The sequence below is a fragment of the Akanthomyces muscarius genome, chromosome 2, assembly GCF_028009165.1.
Source record: "Akanthomyces muscarius strain Ve6 chromosome 2, whole genome shotgun sequence".
Lineage (NCBI taxonomy): Eukaryota > Fungi > Ascomycota > Sordariomycetes > Hypocreales > Cordycipitaceae > Akanthomyces > Akanthomyces muscarius.
In genome coordinates, this window is record NC_079242.1 from 1,834,728 (window position 1) to 1,853,490 (window position 18,763).

Sequence of the window (18,763 nt, forward strand, 5' to 3'; positions counted from 1 at the left end):
GAACCAAGTCGCCCTTCTCCTCCACATGACTCCATACATTCTATGCCACATAGCGGTACACTCCCGGTGCATCTTCTTCATCTGGCCGCTCGAGGTAGTCCCGGCTGATCAAATCCTCTATGCGGCGCTTGATGAACGGCACTTCTGGCTTGAACCGAGCTGCTAGCTGCGACAAGACTTCGTTAACAAGCTGCGTGTGGCTCAGCTCCTTTCGTGACCTGTACATGATAGCATTAGCAAGTTATTCATCATTCCGGATGGGCGGCTGTCACGTACTTCATAATTCGCACAATCGCAGCATCAATGATGTGTGCTCGTGTTTCGTTGTTCTTCTCCTCAGTCGTAGATCTCTCAGACGCATCTTCGACCTTGGAAACGGCATTGATGATGGGCGCCTTGATTCGAACAGTCTTGCTCTGGAACGATGAATTGAACGAAAAATTGTCCGACGACTTGATGGATTTTGTGAGCGGATCTTTGAGGAGGACTCGCGACTTGGGCGCCACAGCAATCGCTGTCAAAGTTCGCATTAAATCAGCCGTCGAGATTGCAGTCTTTGCTTGAATCTCCTCAAATGAAAGCTGCTCATCGTCAGGCAGACCGTTGAAAAGCATCATGACAACCATAGCATAGGTTGGTACATTAATCTCGTAACGTCTTTCCTTTGCGAGGGCACCAGACTTTCCTGGCATCGCCGGGAACGTGCAGCGCACATCAGCACTGCCCGTTGACCCAATCCAGGTGAGCTTTCTTCCGTTTCTCGACGACAGATAGAATTGCTCAAAGCTCGTTTGCAGCCTTTCGATTTCTGGCGGGTAGTTGCAAGTGATGCGAGAGCCCTCTCCGATCTGTGCAGTACGGCCCATAACATCTTGTGGCCAGTAATTCATGGTCAAGACATTGATGTTCAGCTCGGTCTTCCTACTTCCGTCTCCCGATGTACGAACATGGTTGCGGTATTCTGTAGTAAGCTCTGCCGAGGTAACCAGATCTCGGAACATGCCTTCCAGCTTCGAAGTAAACTGTTGGCCAAACTCCTGTCTCATTTTCAGAATGAGTTGGTTCTCAACATCGTGGCTCTCTGACTTGCTGTGGAGCAGTCGGCGGGCAAGGTGGCGCTGATAATATGTCTGGAACAAATCTTTGTCCTGAAGGTAGCGGATAAGAATAATCGCCTTGTCCAAGATCACGTCTATTTCCAGTTCCGACTTGCCACGAATCCCCTTCTTCATATTTTCATCAATGAATAGTGACACGTACTCGGAGCTTCGGGAAAATAGATTGATAAACTCGGAGAAGCTTTTGCCTAGAGCTGTCTGGATCAGCAAATCAGAACCAAAGCAGTTGGTGCACATCGTGTCGAATTTGTCTCGGAGATTTAAAACGTCGTCAACCCATTTGATGGCTGCCGCGGTCTGCTGAGAAGCTGCCGGAAGCGCCTTTGGCTTCTCACCCTTTTCAACTACACCCTCTTCGCCTTCGGGTGGCGCAGAAAAGTCGGTGTTTTGGAGAGCCTTTTCGATATCGAGCCCTAATTCGATAACACGTTTTTGCAAGATTGCCTGTAGAGAAGTCATATTCTTGTCAACTCGTACGACAAGATTGTACAAAATTGACAGCTCCTCGGACTTTTCATTGTCGATCATCCATCGCAAACCACTGCCTTCCATGTTTAGAAATTCATCCAGATTCTTCATGATGAGTTGCTGGTCGATAACGGATGTGACTTTTGTTTCGGTTTCGGGTTCAATTGTAGTCCCACACCGGTCTTTTTCTTCCTCTAGACGTTTTTGTGTGTGCCGCAACCATCGACACGCATCCGCCACTTGCAGTAGCTCTTGGCACTCGCGGCTGTAAAAGTCTTGACTATTCTCGAGAAAGCGCGGTTCGAACAATGTCAAGTACAGCTTCGTCAATTCGTTTTCGTCTTCGGCTTCGTACAGGCTGCTGAGCATGCGGCTGCAGCTGCGGATGAGATTTCGATCGATAATGTCGCCCTCGCGCTCCATATCAATTTGATCAAGCATCACTGCGATGAGAATATCAACAACCAAGCTTTGCGAGTTCTTATTCAGGCACGAGCGTAGAATGTTGTCTCGGAATAGTGCAATTGTGGTCGAGAAAATGGGAACTCTGTGCAGCTCCTGTTGGATGTAGCCGCGGTCCAGATACATGAGGATATCGGCCGTCATGTTCATTGACATATTGTGGTCTTCCCAGGTATCGCGAAGTCCCTTGAGGAACTTTTCGCCGGTTTGGCGTCGTTCGTTTACGGATGTTGCGCCGCCTTTGTCAACTCCCACGTTGATGAGGCTGTTGGTGAACAGCGCCTTAATCTTTGGGATAACATTCTCGGCGAACCAATCCTCTTCAAATTCTTTGACGCGTTCGTAGAGAACGTCGCCCTTCTTCTTGAGGACAATCTTGTAGGCGGCTCGGTAGAGTTCTTCGAAGGACAGTCTGCCACAGCTTTTGTTGTGTATATCGCGTAGAGCTTCCTTGAGCATATTCCAGCATGACTCAAAATCGGCTCCTTCACCGGCGCCGTTGGGCTAGATTGAGACGCCGTTAGCACACATTGCTCGCTAGTCAAGAGTCCCGCGGGCTCGCTAATATTGGTGGCAGCCTGACAACGGTTTCAGCCATGTTGATGGTGGGGCACATACTCGAGCAATTCGACGAGGCGGACGGATGCGCCCTCTCGCGCCAGCGGCCCCCCGCCCAGAGATCATGATGGCGGCGATTGCAGTTGTCGGAGCAGCCTTGTGTCGTGAAAGCGTGTTGGGCGGAGATGTGTGCTAGGCGGCGGAACCAGATGGTGGGGGTTATCCGGAGCACGAGGGTAAGAGTGTCGGCGTTTCGCTGATTTTTTTGCAGATTATGTACAATATCACGTCCCTTTTGTGCACTGTGCAGCCTCCGACGGCAAACAGCAAAAGGATGTGCAGCAAACGAAGCTCTCGCGTCCGTCAGTGGCGAGTCGAATTGTTCACAGTGCCGCACTTATTAGAGAGTCGAGCAATCCCGATGTGGGGCGCTGCTCAGTGGCTCGTGCCCCTGTCAAAACGGTATCGATAAGGCAATAAATAGCTGCCAAAAAGTGAACAGCTTCCCACCAGTAGAATCACGTGTAGGCAGCAAACGCCAGGTCACGTGCGCTTAACTCTGAGCTTTCGAGGCTTGTTTTTTCGGCGGGCAATCAACGCCAGTCGGCCTGCAGCTCCACCGATTGAAGACAGGCGACAAGCATTGCGCGGGACCTGTACTGAGCGCTCGAATATTGAACTGTCTTTCGGTAAAATCTGTCACGATGAAGCTCGTAAGGTATGTGAAAGCTTTCTTAGGCGCTCCAAGGCGACCAGGTTCTGCAAGCGACTATCTGAACTAGATGTCACCGCAGTCTCTCCAGACCAAAGCTAACTTCCCGCGACTAGATTTTTGATGAAGTGCGTCAACGAGCCGGTCACTATTGAGCTCAAGAACGGTACGTTTGAAATGGTTGCATGCAAAGGACGGCCGCTAGCGCATCGCAACGCGGATGATTACGACTAACACACTCTCGATTTAGGCACCATCGTCAACGGCACCATTTCGTCGGTGACACCCCAGATGAACACTGCCCTGCGCACCGTTAAGATGACGCCCAAGGGTCAAGAACCCATCTCTCTCGATACGATGAACATTCGCGGCTCGACTATTCGCTACTTTATCCTCCCCGACTCGCTCCCTCTGGACACGCTATTAGTCGACGACGCACCCAAACCCAAGAACAAGGCCCGCAAGGAGGCTGAGCGCGCCACTCGTGGACGGGGTGGCCCCCGAGGACGCGGTCGCGGTCGCGGTCGTGGCCGTGGTCGTCCTTGAACGGGCTGTTGAGCGGAGGACTGGATGTTCTTTCGGTTGGGGGGGGGAGAAGAGGGCAATGACGGCGAAAGCAGCGAAAACCGAAAGAAGATTGATGGAACATAAGAGAGGCGGCTACCACCAGCTCAATGACGCTTACGGTTTGCGCGCCAATTTCCGAGGAAGCGAGCATGCAAGATAGCAAAAGGGCACAACCGCTTTCCCTCTCTTTCTCTCAAGCAATCACGACCAAAAGATTCAATGGGTTTTCGATGGATAAGGCGTTTCGGGATGTTTGGCCATGTTAAAAGACGCACAAAAAGCCGTGTACTCATTTACTCTACGGGTCTTGATGAACCTGTCGCTTTTTACACTTGTTTAGGCAGAAGAGAAGACTAACTGATATCATGTCAAATGTCAGACTTGAAAACGTGAACTACAACTTTTGTGTCATCAACTCGTAATATTTATGCCAGCTATGTACAAGGGGGCTTGTCCTTTGAAGAACCAGTGTTTTACTCGATCGCATCATTCCATATCCTCACAACTTGAAGCTTTTCCCAACCCGCCGTTTTGCCGCTCGACCCTACTGTCTCAGCCTTCCAGCCTTCACCGAGCTGCTCTGGTACCCTGCTCTTCACCAGGTCCGGCTTGTTCTGCGCACACAGCAATACATATGCGCAGCCACGTGTCGACAGAATCCTCCCCAGATCCGGAAGCAGCCTGTCCGTCGTCTCCATGCCGTCGGCGCCGCCGGCGTAGGAGAGGGCCAGCAGGTACGAGTCGTCGTCAAATGACGGGTCCGCGGCCGCCGGCCGCGGCACCTCTGGCGAGAACGCGTCGGGCCGCTCGGGCATCTCCGACGTGGGCACATACGGCGGGTTGAAGATGAGGACGTCGACGGCGCCCCGGCGGAAGCACGAGGTCAGGTCGGCCATGCTGGAGCCGAGATACGTGCCGCTGCGGTTCGAGGTGGCGGCCCGCTCGTCGGCGGCGGCCTTGCGCACCGTGGCGACGGTGGCGCGGCACGCGTAGGCGTTCATGTCGACGCCCGCGGTGAGGATCTCGGGCCTGCCAAAGATGGTCTGGCTCTGGGCGTGGACGAAGCCGAGGACGACGCCGGAGCCGGTGCCAATCTCGACGATGAGCGGCGCGGGATGGGCGAAGCGGTTGGTGAGAAAGGCGCACTCTGTCGGGGAGGAGAGCGTGTCGAGGAGGAGGAACGAGTCTTCGGCGGGCTCGTAGACCCGCTCGTAGGGAACATGCGAGGTGTCTGGTGTAGGCAACATCATGTATCTTGTAGTTGGGTATGGGAGGATGTAAGAGGGTTAATGTTGAAAATGTTGTAGATGAAGAGTCGTATAAGTGGGGCACTCGTTGACCTCGACTTACACGATGTGCTGCGAAGAAGATGTGAATAGAATTTCATGACTGTTGTCGTAGCAGTATTCCTTTGACCAAGAATTTGCAGTTCACTTGCCATCAAAATGACTTCCGTCATTTGCCGCGTGCCATTGCCGTGATTCTCGCCCCGTAGCCTTCCTGGCAAAGCAGCCAAAGATTCCAATGCGCACCATATTTGTCCCTGCCCAGGCGAGTACGCTGCAACAAGCTCAATATCAAAGAATTGCACACCCATTCTTTGCGCTCCCCAGTCTCAAATCGACACCCCAGTTTCCTTCAGGATCCGCTGCATCCTTTCCCCAGGTGAAGCCCCATCCCATGTCATGCACCAGGCGGGCCACGTTCGGGTCATATGCGCCGCGCAGATCGCAATGCGGGCAGAGCCGCGTCTTGGTCTTGTAGAATTTCGGCTTGGGCTTCACGCGTCCGCCGCGGATGTTGCCAACATGATTGCCCGTGACGGGATTCACGGCGACGACGGGACCTGCGAAGCTCGGGCAGTTGGTGAAGCCCATGTAGGGCAGACAGGGCTCGGTGACGACGGCCCAGGTGTGGCTACACTGGAGGTGTTTGAAGTAGGTAACAATGCACATTGTTCCTTTTTTTCTTCTTTTTTTCTTCTCTTTTTCTTGGTTGTTTGTCTTTCTTCTCATGTGATGTTCTGGCCGGGCTGCGAGGCTTTTGAAGTGTTGCCTTGATCACCACAAGTAGCACGGTTCTCATTTGGTGCTGCCTGTGGCGGTGTACGCTCGCATGTCTGCCTAGCAGTGAATCACAGAGGCGACACGTATATTGCGCGTGAGTAAAATGTGATGTTTAATTTAATTATTTTGTCAAAATTCATTGGTAAAAATTCGGCGGTTTAATAGTATTTGGTTCTACGGTAACTCAGCTCGTCAAGGAGGTACCTAAAACTACAGTGGCGTCAGTGCTTGCTCTGTACACGTTTAGTTATTAGCATCAACTGGCTGAGGTAGCAAGGACCGCCTTCAATACATCTCTCGACTCTCCTGCGCCAGTCTAGGCATCTTTTTTTTTCAAACTTGTTATAGAGAGGTTTTTGAGAACCACGAGTCATTTCGCCGAGTCCACGGTCTCTTCAACGTTGGCAGCCTCTAGTCCTTTCACCGTCTTGGTCCAAGTTTGTATCGGTGAACACAGGTGCTGACTTGGAGACGAGGGAGGGAGATAACGAACATGTCACGGCAGGGTGGACTTTCCAAGACATTTGCCGGCAGAATAAGCACAAAGACATGGTCGATGACAACACCGCACACCTTCTTTTCATATTTCTTTTTTTTTAGCAACCCCCGGAAGCCAGTAGACAGGGCCAGGGCTTGGACGCTGCAGTGCATGGTTTACATGGCACCATTCCGAGAGCGGATGTCTTCAATGCGCTGTCGTGTGCCTTGGCCCTCGTCGTTACACAATGAGCCACGTCCCTCGGAAGCTCGTACCAACGTTTGAAGCTACAATTTATTTTGCCTTCCGAAATGTAAATTCAACTCGAAACTATGTAGCATGCCGATGCGGACGGCCGCACCACGTGAGAAGCGCCGTTTGCTGTTTGCTGCTGTGAATACGCTCACTAAACACAACACAGTGGGTCACCGCCGCGGGACGGCGTCCCGGTGTCACCATTCGCTTAGTATGTATAAAAGGACCATTGTGTCCTCGACAAAATTTCCGCACTCACTTTTCCAGTCCGAGACTCTCATTCGCTTCCCGGAACATCCTATCTGGTTTCTCTTAAGAAAATCATCAAAAGAGTCTTCATTCGCAGTGCCATTGCGCTGCGCAGCGTACACCATGTCTACCTCTGCCGACACCGCTCCGGCTTCAGGCTACAAGCAGCCACCCAGCAACATTCTCGATGTCATGCGCGCGCCTGCGCTGCCCACCACCGCCACAAGTCCTGCAGGTGATCGCACCATTCTTGTCTCGCTCGCCAAGTACCCTTCCATCTCGCATATTGCAACTCCGTACTTGCGTCTTGCTGGTGTGCGTGTGGAAACCGCCAATCACAACCGGCGCAACACAGCCGGCGGCCACGGCATTCGCACTTTTGCCAATAAATTGGAGCTGGTCCAGGTCAAGGATGGCAGTACCATCACCATCTCGCTACCTGCCGACGCACGCACGACTCATCCCATCTGGAGCGCTGATGGGCGCCACTTTGCTTTTGAGAACATCACCTCCAATTCTGTGGATCTCTGGGTCGGCGACGGAGAGACTGGTGCCGTCCGACAGGTTCCAAATGTGCGACTGAACCCCCTACTCGAGAGTGAGCTCAAGTGGATGCCGAATCAGAAGCAGCTTCTTGTCAAGCTTGTTCCTGATGGCCGGGGCCCCCCACCACCGGAGCCAGTCGTTCTATCGGGGCCCGTCATCCAGGAGACTGATGGCAAGAAAGGACAGAGCAGCACCTATGAAGCTCGCGATACGCTCAAGAACGAGCATGATGAAGCCTTGTTCGATTATTACATGGTTTCTCAGCTGGCCTTGGTAGACATTGACTCACTCGCCGTCCAGCCCGTTGGTGAGGTCGATCTCTTTCTCCACGCTGGAGCCTCGCCTAACGGAAACCATCTCTTGGTTGTTGCGCTTCGCAAACCATATACCTACAATGCTGGTTTCTGGAGGTTTCCCTCAGATGTCATGGTTTGGGATCTCTCAGACATGACAAGCATCAAGTCCCAGACGGTTGCATCATTGCCTCTTTCTGAACGTGTCCCAATTCGCGGCGTGCCTACCGGCCCACGCGACTTTTCATGGCGTTCCAACGCACCCGCATCCCTCATCTGGGTAGAGGCTCTTGACGGTGGTGACTGGAAGAATGATGTGGAGAAGCGTGACAAAGTTATGCTCTTGGAGGCGCCATTTGATAAGGCGCCACGCGAGCTCATGAGCACGGAAAACCGATTCAGCGGCTTCCGTTGGGGACAAGATCCATCATTTGCCATTCTGACGGAATACGACATCAACATTCAGTGGGAGCGTCGCTATATTGTCAATGTTGATGACCCTCAACAGGAGCCCAAACTCATTATGGACATGTCTTATAATGAAAGGTACAACTATCCTGGCGAGACTGTCTACCGCAAGCTGCCGAATGGCTTCAGTGTCATTTATCAAGCCAACGATGCAATCTTCTTCTACGACGACGGCTCCTCAAAGGATGGAGATCGGCCTTTCTTGGACCGTTTTGACCTCACAACCCTGAAGCCTACCAGGTTGTTCCGCAGCAGCAGAACGGCTTATGAACAGTTCCTCAGATTCACCGATACTTCCGGATCAACATTTCTCACAGTCTACGAGTCGCCCGACGACCCTCCCAACGTCTTCCAGCATACGCTCGGAAAGGAAATTGAGGCTCCAGCAGGCGAGGCCGTTTTTACCACCGTAACCCGTGCTGTCACCAAGATCCCCAACCCAACTCCTCTTCTCTCGCAGATTCAGAAACGCGTTGTGACTTATCAGCGCGATGACGGAGTGCAGCTGTCATTCAATCTCCATACGCCACCAGGTTATAAGGAGGGTACGCGTTTGCCGACCATTCTCTACGCTTACCCGCGTGACTTTGCCGACAGCTCGCAGGCCGGCCAGGTCACTGGCTCTCAGGCCAAATTTACAAGGCTTCGCAAACACCAGTTTCTACTGCTCGCTGGTTATGCCATTCTTGAAAACACCACATTCCCGATTGTCGGCGACCCCAAGAAAGCTTACGATACGTACTTGGAGCAGCTTGTGGCAAATGCCAAGGCGGCTGTCGACAAGGCAGTAGAGATGGGCGTTACGGACCCGGACCGTGTTGGTGTCACTGGACACAGCCACGGGGCTCTCATGACGGCGAACCTGTTGGCTCATTCAGACATTTTCAAAACCGGCGTTGCCACGAGCGGCGCGTACAACAAGACGCTGACGCCCTTTGGATTCCAGAATGAGCGCCGAAGCATATGGGAGGCACCCGAGCCTTATCGGAAAGCGTCGCCCTTTTTCTTTGTGGACAAGCTGGAGCACCCCATTCTCATCATGCATGGAGCGGATGATGCCAATCCTGGCACGACGCCTATGCAGTCATCCAACTTTTACTCGGCTGTGCGCGGCAATGGAGGCACGGCCAAGTTGGTGCTTTTGCCCCACGAGCCGCATCATTATCAGGCCAGAGAGTCGCACGAGCATGTTATTCACGAAATGCTGACGTGGTTTGACAAGTATCTGAAATACCCGACTGAGACGCAGCCCGAGGCAAAAATTTAGAGTGCACTGCATGGCGTTGCTGGACGGTGGTATACAGGTATGGGGATTTCTTTGTATAGATGTATGTGTGGGTGTGGATATGGTCTATAGAATGAAAATGCAATCTATTCCTGCGCCTTTTTAATCATAGAGGCATGAATATCGTTCCATCCAGCTTCTGACATGGATTTTACCGTGCTCATGAGCAGTCGGGACGCTGTAATCACCTGCTCCTCAACCAGCTCAGCCTTGCCGTCCTCTGTCTCTTTGACAAGCCAGAGCGACTCCATCATGACGCTCATTGGACTGCGTATACGCACAAACACGCCCTTATCGACGTCGATGAACTCGTATGTGCTCACGACGTCCGAGTCCCAGAGTCCAGCAGGGAGCGTGTGCACCTTGTCGGTGACACGGTAGCAGTCGGGCTTCCCCGTGGCCGATGCCCCACGCGCATCAGGAATCGTGGGAGCTGGATCTGTCGGCGTGGCAATCGGCTCGTACTTTGCCATGTGAGGGTTGTGCTTGAGGTAGTTGACATGATTCTGCAGCCCTTCTACCAGCTTGGAAGCGGGGATACCCTCTGGGATGGCGGACACATGCAGCAGGGTGCTGGTGGTGTTGAACCAAGCTAGAGGGTGGTTTAGTCGCTGAAGATGCCGCAGATTAACTAAGAGGTTTCTCACAAGACATTTTCAAGTTTAGCGCGAGTATGGAATGGTGTTTGCGGAAATTTGGAGTAGACAGGTGTGAGGCGACAGTGCTGCGACACGGAGACCTAGTCGAGGGCGGATGCATGACGACCCGGTCGCCGCCGCCGCTGTGACTACCAGTACCTAGCTTCATGATGGCAACCAACGCGCCCTACAAGTCACTGCCACGTGCTATACCGAACAATGAACGCGGTTTGGAAAAATCTTGAGAAATTAAGAATCGCAGATTCATTGCACTTTAGAAACGAACATGGCGACCTTGTTCACGATGCGCTCGGTAGCGGGGTATCAATCTATGTGTACAAGCTTATCTGCCTGTTTTGGCCACTGCAAATCGAGACGCGTCGAGTCGGTAGTGTGAAGCAGCAGTTTGATTATAAGATCGGATTATTATTATCAAAAGTAATTCGACGAAATCGACCCTGCAGAGCAACACCGTGCAGCGTCAGTCAATCCACAAGGTGGCGCATTAACGCCTGGAGCAGCAGGACATGTGACTTCGCGCCACTGTAAATGGCCTCGAGCGCGCTGTACCGTGTTTTTTGCCCCCAAACTCCCCACCACATCATTGAACGACCCTTGAAACGACCACCGGCGCAGATTCTGTCTACACAACGAACAACCACTCCGAACCACGTACTCAAACCCCCTGACGCGATACTGATCAACTGCGAATGGTTTATCCAATTTTGGATGCCCATTGGAGGCCGCAGCCCGCAAATATATCCCCACCAATGCCTCTCCGCTGACGCTGAGCGTTCGCCACAAAAATGGTAGCCCTGGCAAATCGCAATCGATCGGCCACGCCTCGAAAGCCGGCTTCGACCTTTCAGACGAGCAAGAAGCCCGCAAAACCAAACGCGAGCATCCTCAATTTCTTCCAAAAGACGGAAAAGCAAGAAGACTCCTTGTTCGTGGGCACTCTTCCGGAACCCATCCCGGCAGCCACTGTCGCCACCGAAAACGACGTCGACCAAGATGCATTTAGTCGTACGGGCGAGGATGGCGCCGGTGGCCTGGAGTCCCCGAATAAGAGGCGGAGGGTGGCCGAAAACACACACGTGGCTGTATCAGTTACTCCAACTGAGCCTGTGCAGGCTTCAGCTGCGCATCCACCAAAGACGAAGAAGACAATATTGCCATTCATCATAGACTCGGATGACGAAGATGATCAAGACGATGAGCCAAGTATATCTTCTCCTACGAGAACTCCCCACCAAATAGCGAATCCGGATGACGAAAAGGCGAATGTGCAACAGGCTTCCGCCAAGGTTGAGCCCGTTAGCGAAACCCCTAGTATGGAAGCCGGTCAGCAATTCGCAAAAGACATTCCGAGCCTCAAACATGAAGCGACAAGTGGCAAATTCAATAGTGCCGATGAGTTTGGCGAGTTGGACGACATAGACATGGACTCCTTTGAAGGCGACGAAATGCGCGAGTGGCGCTTTATGAAGGAGCAGGCTCGTCTAGAAGCTGAAGAGTCTGGTGATATGACTCTGTTCAACGAGACCTTTGGGGAGGATCCGTTCCAGGAAGATGCCGCGGCCCAGTCTTGTCCTATTTGCTCAGGCAGCCTTACAGGTATATCCGAAGACGAAGCGACGAAACACGTCAATGCCTGCCTTGACGGCAATCCGATGCCGCTGCCGCAGCCTGCTGAACAAGCAAAGTCACCCGCCAAAGCTGAAGAAGTAGAGGTGGCCGAGGTTGGCAAGCGCTTCATGCGAGCTGCGATTCCTCGGCCTGGTCAGGCCAATCCCTTTGACCTGACGGGACAGAAACCCGGTGCCAAGTCTGCATTCTCTCAGCTAATGTCGAGCAACGCGGAGGATACAGCTTGGTCAACAGCCGCTGCCGCTGAAACTGCCTCGCGGGGTAGACCGGCCTACATGAGAACGTGTCCTTTCTACAAGATTATGCCAGGCTTCTCCATCTGCGTCGATGCATTTCGGTACGGGGCTGTCGAGGGCTGCCAAGCATACTTTCTCAGTCATTTCCATAGCGACCACTATATTGGCTTGACCGCAAACTGGACACACGGTCCTATCTATTGCAGCAAAGTCACTGGCAGTTTGGTGCGGAATCAGCTGCGCACGGCTGCAAAATGGGTCGTCGAGTTGGAATTCGACAAGGAGTATGACGTTCCTGGTACGGATGGTGCAAAAGTGACAATGATCTCGGCAAATCACTGTCCAGGGAGCTCCTTGTTTGTGTTTGAAAAGGTTGTTGGCGAGCGGCACAACAAGAATCTGAAGCGCATTCTTCACTGCGGTGATTTCAGAGCATGCCCAGATCATGTGCAGCATCCACTTCTACGGCCCGACGTAGCAGATGCTGTCTCTGGCAAACTCAAACGGCAAAAGATTGACATATGCTACCTTGACACCACGTATCTCAATCCTCGATACTCTTTCCCTCCACAGAATGATGTCATACAAGCATGCGCTGATTTGGTCGTCAAAATCTCACCAGATCCCAACTGCAAGGACGACGCCTGGGATACTGCCAAGAAAGAAGTTGGCAAGTCTGTCAGCCAGTATTTTCAAAACCCAACCACAACAGGGGTGGAGAAGCCTGAAACAAAGAAAAAGCTTGGCCAGCGTTTGCTGATAATATGCGGAACCTACTCCATTGGAAAAGAACGCATCTGCGTTGCTATTGCCAAGGCGCTGCGTACCAAGATCTTTGCCTCGCCGTCGAAGATCAAAATCTGCAAGCAGCTGGGAGATCCGGAGCTGGCAGCTCTCTTGACATCAAACCCGATCGAGGCGCAGGTCCACATGCAGATGCTCATGGAGATTCGCGCCGAAACGTTGCAGGAGTACCTCAACAGCTACAAGCCGCATTTCAGCCGCATCGTGGGATTCCGTCCCTCTGGCTGGAACTTTCGCCCCACAAACACCAAGAGCGTGGGAGCCAACACCCCCCCCTCTACGATCCCGACGCACCAGCTTCTCCACGGCAAAGGCTGGCGGACGCGCTTCGGCGCTGCCGACTTTGTGCCGCAGAGGGGCAGCACAAAGGAGGCCATGTGCTTTGGCGTGCCGTACTCGGAGCACAGCAGCTTTCGGGAGCTGGCGCTGTTCCTGATGAGCTTGCGGATCGAAAAGGTCATACCGACGGTGAATGTCGGCAGCGAGCAGTCGAGAAAGAGGATGAAGGCGTGGGTCGATAGATGGCTGACGGAAAGACGCAAGGGTGGCCTGGTTCAGCCACTGATAGAGGGTCACGATGATCCAGACAACCTCAATGTGACGTTGTGGGATGGAAAATCAAGCAACGGTGGCGGTGCTTGGTGGTGAAGTGCTGCTTTACGACTGATGGAGTCATGTCATGTCACGCATTCCTCATTTGGCCCTTTTTTGGCACAAAATTTTTGTATTCCAATGTGTAAATACCTTTTCTGTAACGCCTAACGAACCCATCATAGCACAGCATACAAGCCTGTCATGAATTTCATAATCAGACGCCGTTTCAAATCAACACCTGCCATGCTCATTAAATGTCGCAACAGTTTTTTTTGCAAATGAAAGCTCTATCCACTGTTTCAATTGAAAATTGATCGTTTTGTTTGTTTCATTATTTAGCCTTGGCTTGCTGCGTCGAAGCCTCTGTGAACACGATGACCATTAGTAGCTGACGAGGCTGGAGCTTGCTTCAAACGGAAACTTACCTCTGCGGGTCGCGTCCTCGAGTAATTGTGTGTCTACCGACGAGGCAGGGAGGTGGACGTAGCGGACGACGGATCCTCGGATAAAGACGTTCTTTACAGAGCTCTGCGGAGGCCAAGGGTCAGCAAAGACAGCGTCGCAGGGTCGGGACGTGAGGAGGCAGTGAGATGCCAATGCGTGTGGGTGGAGGCTTCAGACGCACCATGTGAGGGTACTTGAGCTCTTCGACGACGGAGATGTCGTCGAGCTTGATGTTGAGGTACTGGTCCACGCTCTTTAGCGTGCCGCGGAGCTGGATATCGTTCTTGAGCTCCACCGTGACCTCTTGGTCAATGAGCGTCTTGAAGAAGCTGTCGTCGGGTGGCTGTCAGCGAGAAACTCTCATAGCTTCCGGTGACTTGCTCCCAGGAAACCCATTCTCATGTGGCAGAGATAACAGGCCGCCGTCTGGCAAGCTTTCGCATCGAGAAGCTTCCCCGCGAGACTCACCTGAAGAAGAGCATGATGAGGTGAGTTTTAGAGGCGTGTGGTGGAGGGGTTATCGGGAGATTCGTGGGTCGTGTGAAGCAGACGTGGCAGCTATAGTGCTTCTTTCTCTGGTGCGTCGGTCCTAGTTTTTGTCTGGTTTTTTTGCGTAATATACACGTTGATGGTTACTTCTTTGGACAATATCGATAGGGTTACTTTTGGAGGACGAGAAGCTTCAAGGCGTCGACGGTTGCGTCACGTGCAGCACGACCCACCAACTACGATGCACTGGAGCGCTTCCGTTCAGCGGCCTTGCCTCTGGATTCCAGCGGGCGCTACAGTGGTGAAGCTGACTTCTAAATTGGCCAACACTAGAACACGAAAGATGAGAAAAATGAAGGAATTTAAAATTGACACTGGTTACGGAAATTATTAATGTAATTATTCCAAATGTCTATGAGCGCTCAAAATCACAGCTTCCATAGGCTTTCTCGCCACCTGTTACATGCTCTCGTGGAGGGCTCTCCACCAAGCACAGCACTTCTCGCTAATAGCGCGGCGAGTGACCGTGCTTCCCTCGTCACCAATCGTGACTTGCTGCTTGCTTGCGCCCCAGCTAGGAAAATGCTGCTTTTTTCCATTCACGACGAGATCAGGGCAGCCGTAGACGGTAAAGCTGGTTATGGCCAAGACTAGACTCTCGCGGGCCTAGGCCAAGGCCGAAGGCGAGTAAGGGTCGTCAAAAGTGTACGCGATATCTTGTGTGTGCACGCCTGGAGTAACAGCAAACTCATCTATGGTTTTTGGAATGCGTCAGCCCCGCCATAGTGCAAAAATGGCATTAAATTCGGTTCAGTGTAACTTACAAGCATGGGCTGCGCCGTTGTACGCCTCGTTGACGGCGAGAGAGTTGCAGTAAAAGTACGTATCGCCGTTGATGGACATATTGTCGAGAGCCCTGGTCCGCATGACCCTGAGATCCGTCGAATACCGAAGTATACATCTCATGGGCAAGCTCGTCCAGCTGGCTCGTGGTCATGTTGGGCATGGCGGTGGCGATGACGCTGCGAACGGCCTCGTCCGTCTTGGCCGTGGGGTCAAAGAAGAAGCCGCCTTCCAAGGTGTTGACCGCGCCTGAGGATCTTGGCCGACCCGTCAAAGTCGCCTCGGCGGAACAGGACGTCCAGGTGCTGCGGCATGGACCTGGCATCCCGGACCATGCCCAACACGCACGACGTGGGCGGCGCGACGCCAATTGCTCCGCGTTGGCGCGGATCACGGCGGCCGAGTCCAGCGCGCGGGCCGCGGCAGGAGACGTCAAGGCGCGCGAGGAACTCGTCAAAGGCAGCCGCAGGAGCCGCAATGGTCGGGTTCATCGCGGGGGACTGGGCGACAACTTGCGAGAATGGCGCCTTGACGCCGACGGGGCCGCCGCCGACCACGAGCGCATGCTGGCAAATACGTCGACGTTTCCAGGCCGCCGTCGCCCTTGGACGAGGCTCGCGCTTGTCTCGAGCGGTGCCTGTATCTGGATGATAGGCAGGGGAGGCATCTGGCAGCTGTAATTGATAAGATGGTTTTGATATAGAAAACTGTGGGAGCGCAGTTTTCGATACTCTGTATACATTGTATCCAAATAGTTTTTTTTTTTTTTGGGATTACTTATTGGCGTCTAAAGGAGCTCTCTGTAGCAAATCCGTCTCCGTCTCCATCTTTACCAGAGGCGCTCGCAGCCGGAAAGCTGTCTTCTGACGTGGCATCAATCGCCGACTCGCCCAGCGCCGCATTCTCATCCCCGTCATCGTCGTCGTCGCCAACCTGCGTGTCCGGCACCAGCTGGGCGAGCATAATCTCCATGCGCGCCATGGCCTTTTCCATGGCCCGCAGGCGGTCCTCGAGGCTCTCCTGCTCCTGCTCGGCGACCGAGAAGGAGCCGCGCAGCTTCCTGCGGACGCCCGGAAACGTCGAGTCCCTACGCGACGGCGGCTTCCGCGTCTCGATGCTGCCCGCGGTCGTCTGGCGCGTAAACTGGCGACGGATGAGGTGGTGCGTCATGGGGTCGTCGACGGCAATGTCGTCGCGGACGTCGTCCGACGGCGGCTCGTCAAAAACGGACCGGATGTACCGGCTGGCGGACAGCTGCCACTTTTGCCAGAACCATTTTCGTCCGGGTGTCGCGTCGCCGCCGCCACTGCTGTTGCCGGGATTATACTTGTAGTCGTGGTGGTCCCAGCTGATGCGGCGCTCGGCGACGGCGATTATGAGCAGGAGCGGCAGGTTGACGAGCCGCACGGCGGCCACGTGAATCTTGTGGAACCAGCGTGGGCTCACGATGAACTTGAGCGGCAGGAATATAAAGACGGCCAGGATGTTGAACGGAGGCTGATAGGCAAAGATGGCGTCGGCTTTGACGCCCTCGAGGGTGAGCACGGCCCGACGGAACTGGATCTCGGCGGTTGCGTTGGCCGAGATGATGCTGAACGTGTTGGAGAGCATGGAGACGAGAATCGTCAGGAACAGCGTGTTGCCGAGAAAAGCAAAAGCCACCATAAGGCTCGGTCCCAGCAGCCAATGAAACTCGGCCGACCTCTGGATGCCGGTCCCGTCGAGACCGAACCAGATGAAGATCATCCACTTGGAGATTGTCAGCCAGGGATGCGCGCCCTCTCCCAGCCACAGGAGCGACAGCAAGAAGCCAAAAAAGCACCACGCCGAAAGCGCCGTGAGGAGGAAGAAGTCGGCCATCATGGAGCGCAGCGATAGGAATACGAGGTTGTCGGAGAGCAAGGTGAAGGCTAGTCGCGGCACCAGCAATGGTGCCGCGAGCGCGAGCACGTCAAAGGACTGCTCGCCCGGGCCGGGCAGTCCCGTGCGGAAGCTATGCACGCGCAGGATGAGATATACGCTGTAGATGAAGACGAAGCCGACGTCCAGAAACGACCACAGGTTCTGCGTGTACACGTTCCAGCCGTGGGCGATGAGCGTGGCAAACTGGTCCAGGCCCCAGCCAAAGGCGTAGACGGCAAAGAGGCACTCGGTGACGGTGAGCCTGTCCTTTTCGCGCAGCACCATGAGCGCCGTGTACAGCGCGAGCAGGATCGCAAACTGAATAGCCTCGAGGATGGTGCGGGTGCGCGGCACGATCAGGCGGTACTGGTTCAGCAGCGGCGAGCCGCGCGGGTCGTAGAGCGAGATGGGCTTGAGCTTGTAGTGGTCGGGGATGATGTCCCACTGCGTCGAGGGCGTGTAGATGACGCGGCCCTCGTAGATGGCGGCGACGACCTTTTGGCACGTCGTCGAGCTGAGAAAGTGCTTGCTCTCCGTCAGGATGGCCACCTCGAGCGAGGGCAGCGTGCGGTGGTAGCCGCGCCAGATGCGCCGCTCGGCGGCCGCGCGGACGGCCCGCGGCGCGTTCTGGTACGGGTCGAAGCCGGCGACGAGGACGTGCGCGAGGAACAGCAGGCCCTCGCTCCCGTCGTGGTCCTCGCCAAAGCGGCGGAGGATGCGCGTGGCAATGATTTCGCAGAGCGTGGCGCGCGTCCAGTTGACGTTTTGGCGGTTGCTCGAGTAGGACTCTTCGTCGAGGAATTGGGCGCGATTCACCAGCAGGCAGTATACTATTTTGTTAAGACTACGGGTTAGCATCCTGCTTGGTAGCTAGCCACTCCGATCTTATTTTATTTTTTCATTTTTTTTTACAACGTACCGATCGAGAGGTCATTTAGCTCGTAAAACTTGTCGACGAGCGGCCGCACGACGGTAATGTTGATGCGCACGTCGCGCAGCTGCTCCAGGCTCAGGTAGTCCTCGACGACGCTGGTAATGTCGCGGCGTATGCGGTGAATCGTCGTGTACACGGGCAGGTGGCTGTGCGGGTTGGTGACGCAGCTGTAGAGGCCGTCGTCGTCGCCGTGGTCGGTGTACATGCGGCTGAGGAGCGGCCGTCGCTGCTCGTCCTCTGGCGGCGGCAGCGTGATGCGTCGCCGCGTCGGTCGTTCCGTCATGATGTGCCCTTTTTCCTTTTTTTTCTTCCTGTAGCTCTGTATATTCGGTAGAAATTCGAGACCGCGCCAAGTCGAGACAAAGTTTGTCCTGCTTTTGTTTTGTTTTTTGCTCGGTCGGTCGAGGACTGTCGAGGTCTGGAAAAAACGAAACGGGCAAAACACTAGGTGCCGCCCGTTTTACGTCTCCGCGCCGAACAGCATGATGCCGTGGGGAATGAAAACTCTATGCCTGCGCGAATGTCGAAGCGGTGCGAGGGAGCTTGGCAGGAGTCGGAGAGCGCTCGAGGACAGGATAGGCGTGGGGCTCGAGGCGAGGGTGAAACTTGGCGTGCAGCTTTGAAGTCGAGGACCGAGACCGCGGCCGTCACTGGCTGGTTGACGAGGCTCCGTCGTCAGTGGCGCCTCGCTATTTGTAGCCCAC

General features: G+C 54.1%; 9 protein-coding genes across 9 annotated transcripts; 3 read left to right on the forward strand and 6 right to left on the reverse strand.

The window, feature by feature from the left end:
• Positions 1-40: 40 nt before the first annotated feature.
• LMH87_003709 (uncharacterized protein) lies at positions 41-2,732 on the reverse strand (the record flags this gene model as incomplete). The annotated part of the gene is made up of 3 exons (XM_056194820.1): positions 41-218; positions 277-2,552; positions 2,667-2,732. 3 exons carry the CDS (start codon positions 2,730-2,732, stop codon positions 41-43), a joined length of 2,520 nt encoding a protein of 839 aa, XP_056048510.1.
• A 578-nt stretch (positions 2,733-3,310) lies between these two features.
• LMH87_003710 (uncharacterized protein) lies at positions 3,311-3,864 on the forward strand (the record flags this gene model as incomplete). Its single annotated transcript, XM_056194821.1, has 3 exons — positions 3,311-3,324; positions 3,435-3,484; positions 3,569-3,864. The coding sequence occupies 3 exons, from the start codon at positions 3,311-3,313 to the stop codon at positions 3,862-3,864; spliced, it is 360 nt and encodes a 119-aa protein (XP_056048511.1).
• A 494-nt stretch (positions 3,865-4,358) lies between these two features.
• LMH87_003711 (uncharacterized protein) lies at positions 4,359-5,135 on the reverse strand (the record flags this gene model as incomplete). The annotated part of the gene is made up of 1 exon (XM_056194822.1): positions 4,359-5,135. The coding sequence occupies one exon, from the start codon at positions 5,133-5,135 to the stop codon at positions 4,359-4,361; it is 777 nt and encodes a 258-aa protein (XP_056048512.1).
• Positions 5,136-5,462: 327 nt separating this feature from the next.
• Positions 5,463-5,762, reverse strand: LMH87_003712 (uncharacterized protein; the record flags this gene model as incomplete). The annotated part of the gene is made up of 1 exon (XM_056194823.1): positions 5,463-5,762. One exon carries the CDS (start codon positions 5,760-5,762, stop codon positions 5,463-5,465), a length of 300 nt encoding a protein of 99 aa, XP_056048513.1.
• A 914-nt stretch (positions 5,763-6,676) lies between these two features.
• Positions 6,677-9,507, forward strand: LMH87_003713 (uncharacterized protein; the record flags this gene model as incomplete). The annotated part of the gene is made up of 3 exons (XM_056194824.1): positions 6,677-6,793; positions 6,851-6,895; positions 6,952-9,507. 3 exons carry the CDS (start codon positions 6,677-6,679, stop codon positions 9,505-9,507), a joined length of 2,718 nt encoding a protein of 905 aa, XP_056048514.1.
• A 104-nt stretch (positions 9,508-9,611) lies between these two features.
• Positions 9,612-10,179, reverse strand: LMH87_003714 (uncharacterized protein; the record flags this gene model as incomplete). The annotated part of the gene is made up of 2 exons (XM_056194825.1): positions 9,612-10,117; positions 10,173-10,179. The coding sequence occupies 2 exons, from the start codon at positions 10,177-10,179 to the stop codon at positions 9,612-9,614; spliced, it is 513 nt and encodes a 170-aa protein (XP_056048515.1).
• A 790-nt stretch (positions 10,180-10,969) lies between these two features.
• On the forward strand, positions 10,970-13,501 carry LMH87_003715 (uncharacterized protein; the record flags this gene model as incomplete). Its single annotated transcript, XM_056194826.1, has 1 exon — positions 10,970-13,501. The coding sequence occupies one exon, from the start codon at positions 10,970-10,972 to the stop codon at positions 13,499-13,501; it is 2,532 nt and encodes an 843-aa protein (XP_056048516.1).
• A 277-nt stretch (positions 13,502-13,778) lies between these two features.
• LMH87_003716 (uncharacterized protein) lies at positions 13,779-14,373 on the reverse strand (the record flags this gene model as incomplete). Its single annotated transcript, XM_056194827.1, has 4 exons — positions 13,779-13,810; positions 13,873-13,975; positions 14,073-14,220; positions 14,360-14,373. 4 exons carry the CDS (start codon positions 14,371-14,373, stop codon positions 13,779-13,781), a joined length of 297 nt encoding a protein of 98 aa, XP_056048517.1.
• A 1,062-nt stretch (positions 14,374-15,435) lies between these two features.
• Positions 15,436-18,342, reverse strand: LMH87_003717 (uncharacterized protein; the record flags this gene model as incomplete). Its single annotated transcript, XM_056194828.1, has 3 exons — positions 15,436-15,890; positions 16,057-17,955; positions 18,045-18,342. The coding sequence occupies 3 exons, from the start codon at positions 18,340-18,342 to the stop codon at positions 15,436-15,438; spliced, it is 2,652 nt and encodes an 883-aa protein (XP_056048518.1).
• Between the last annotated feature and the right edge of the window lie 421 nt (positions 18,343-18,763).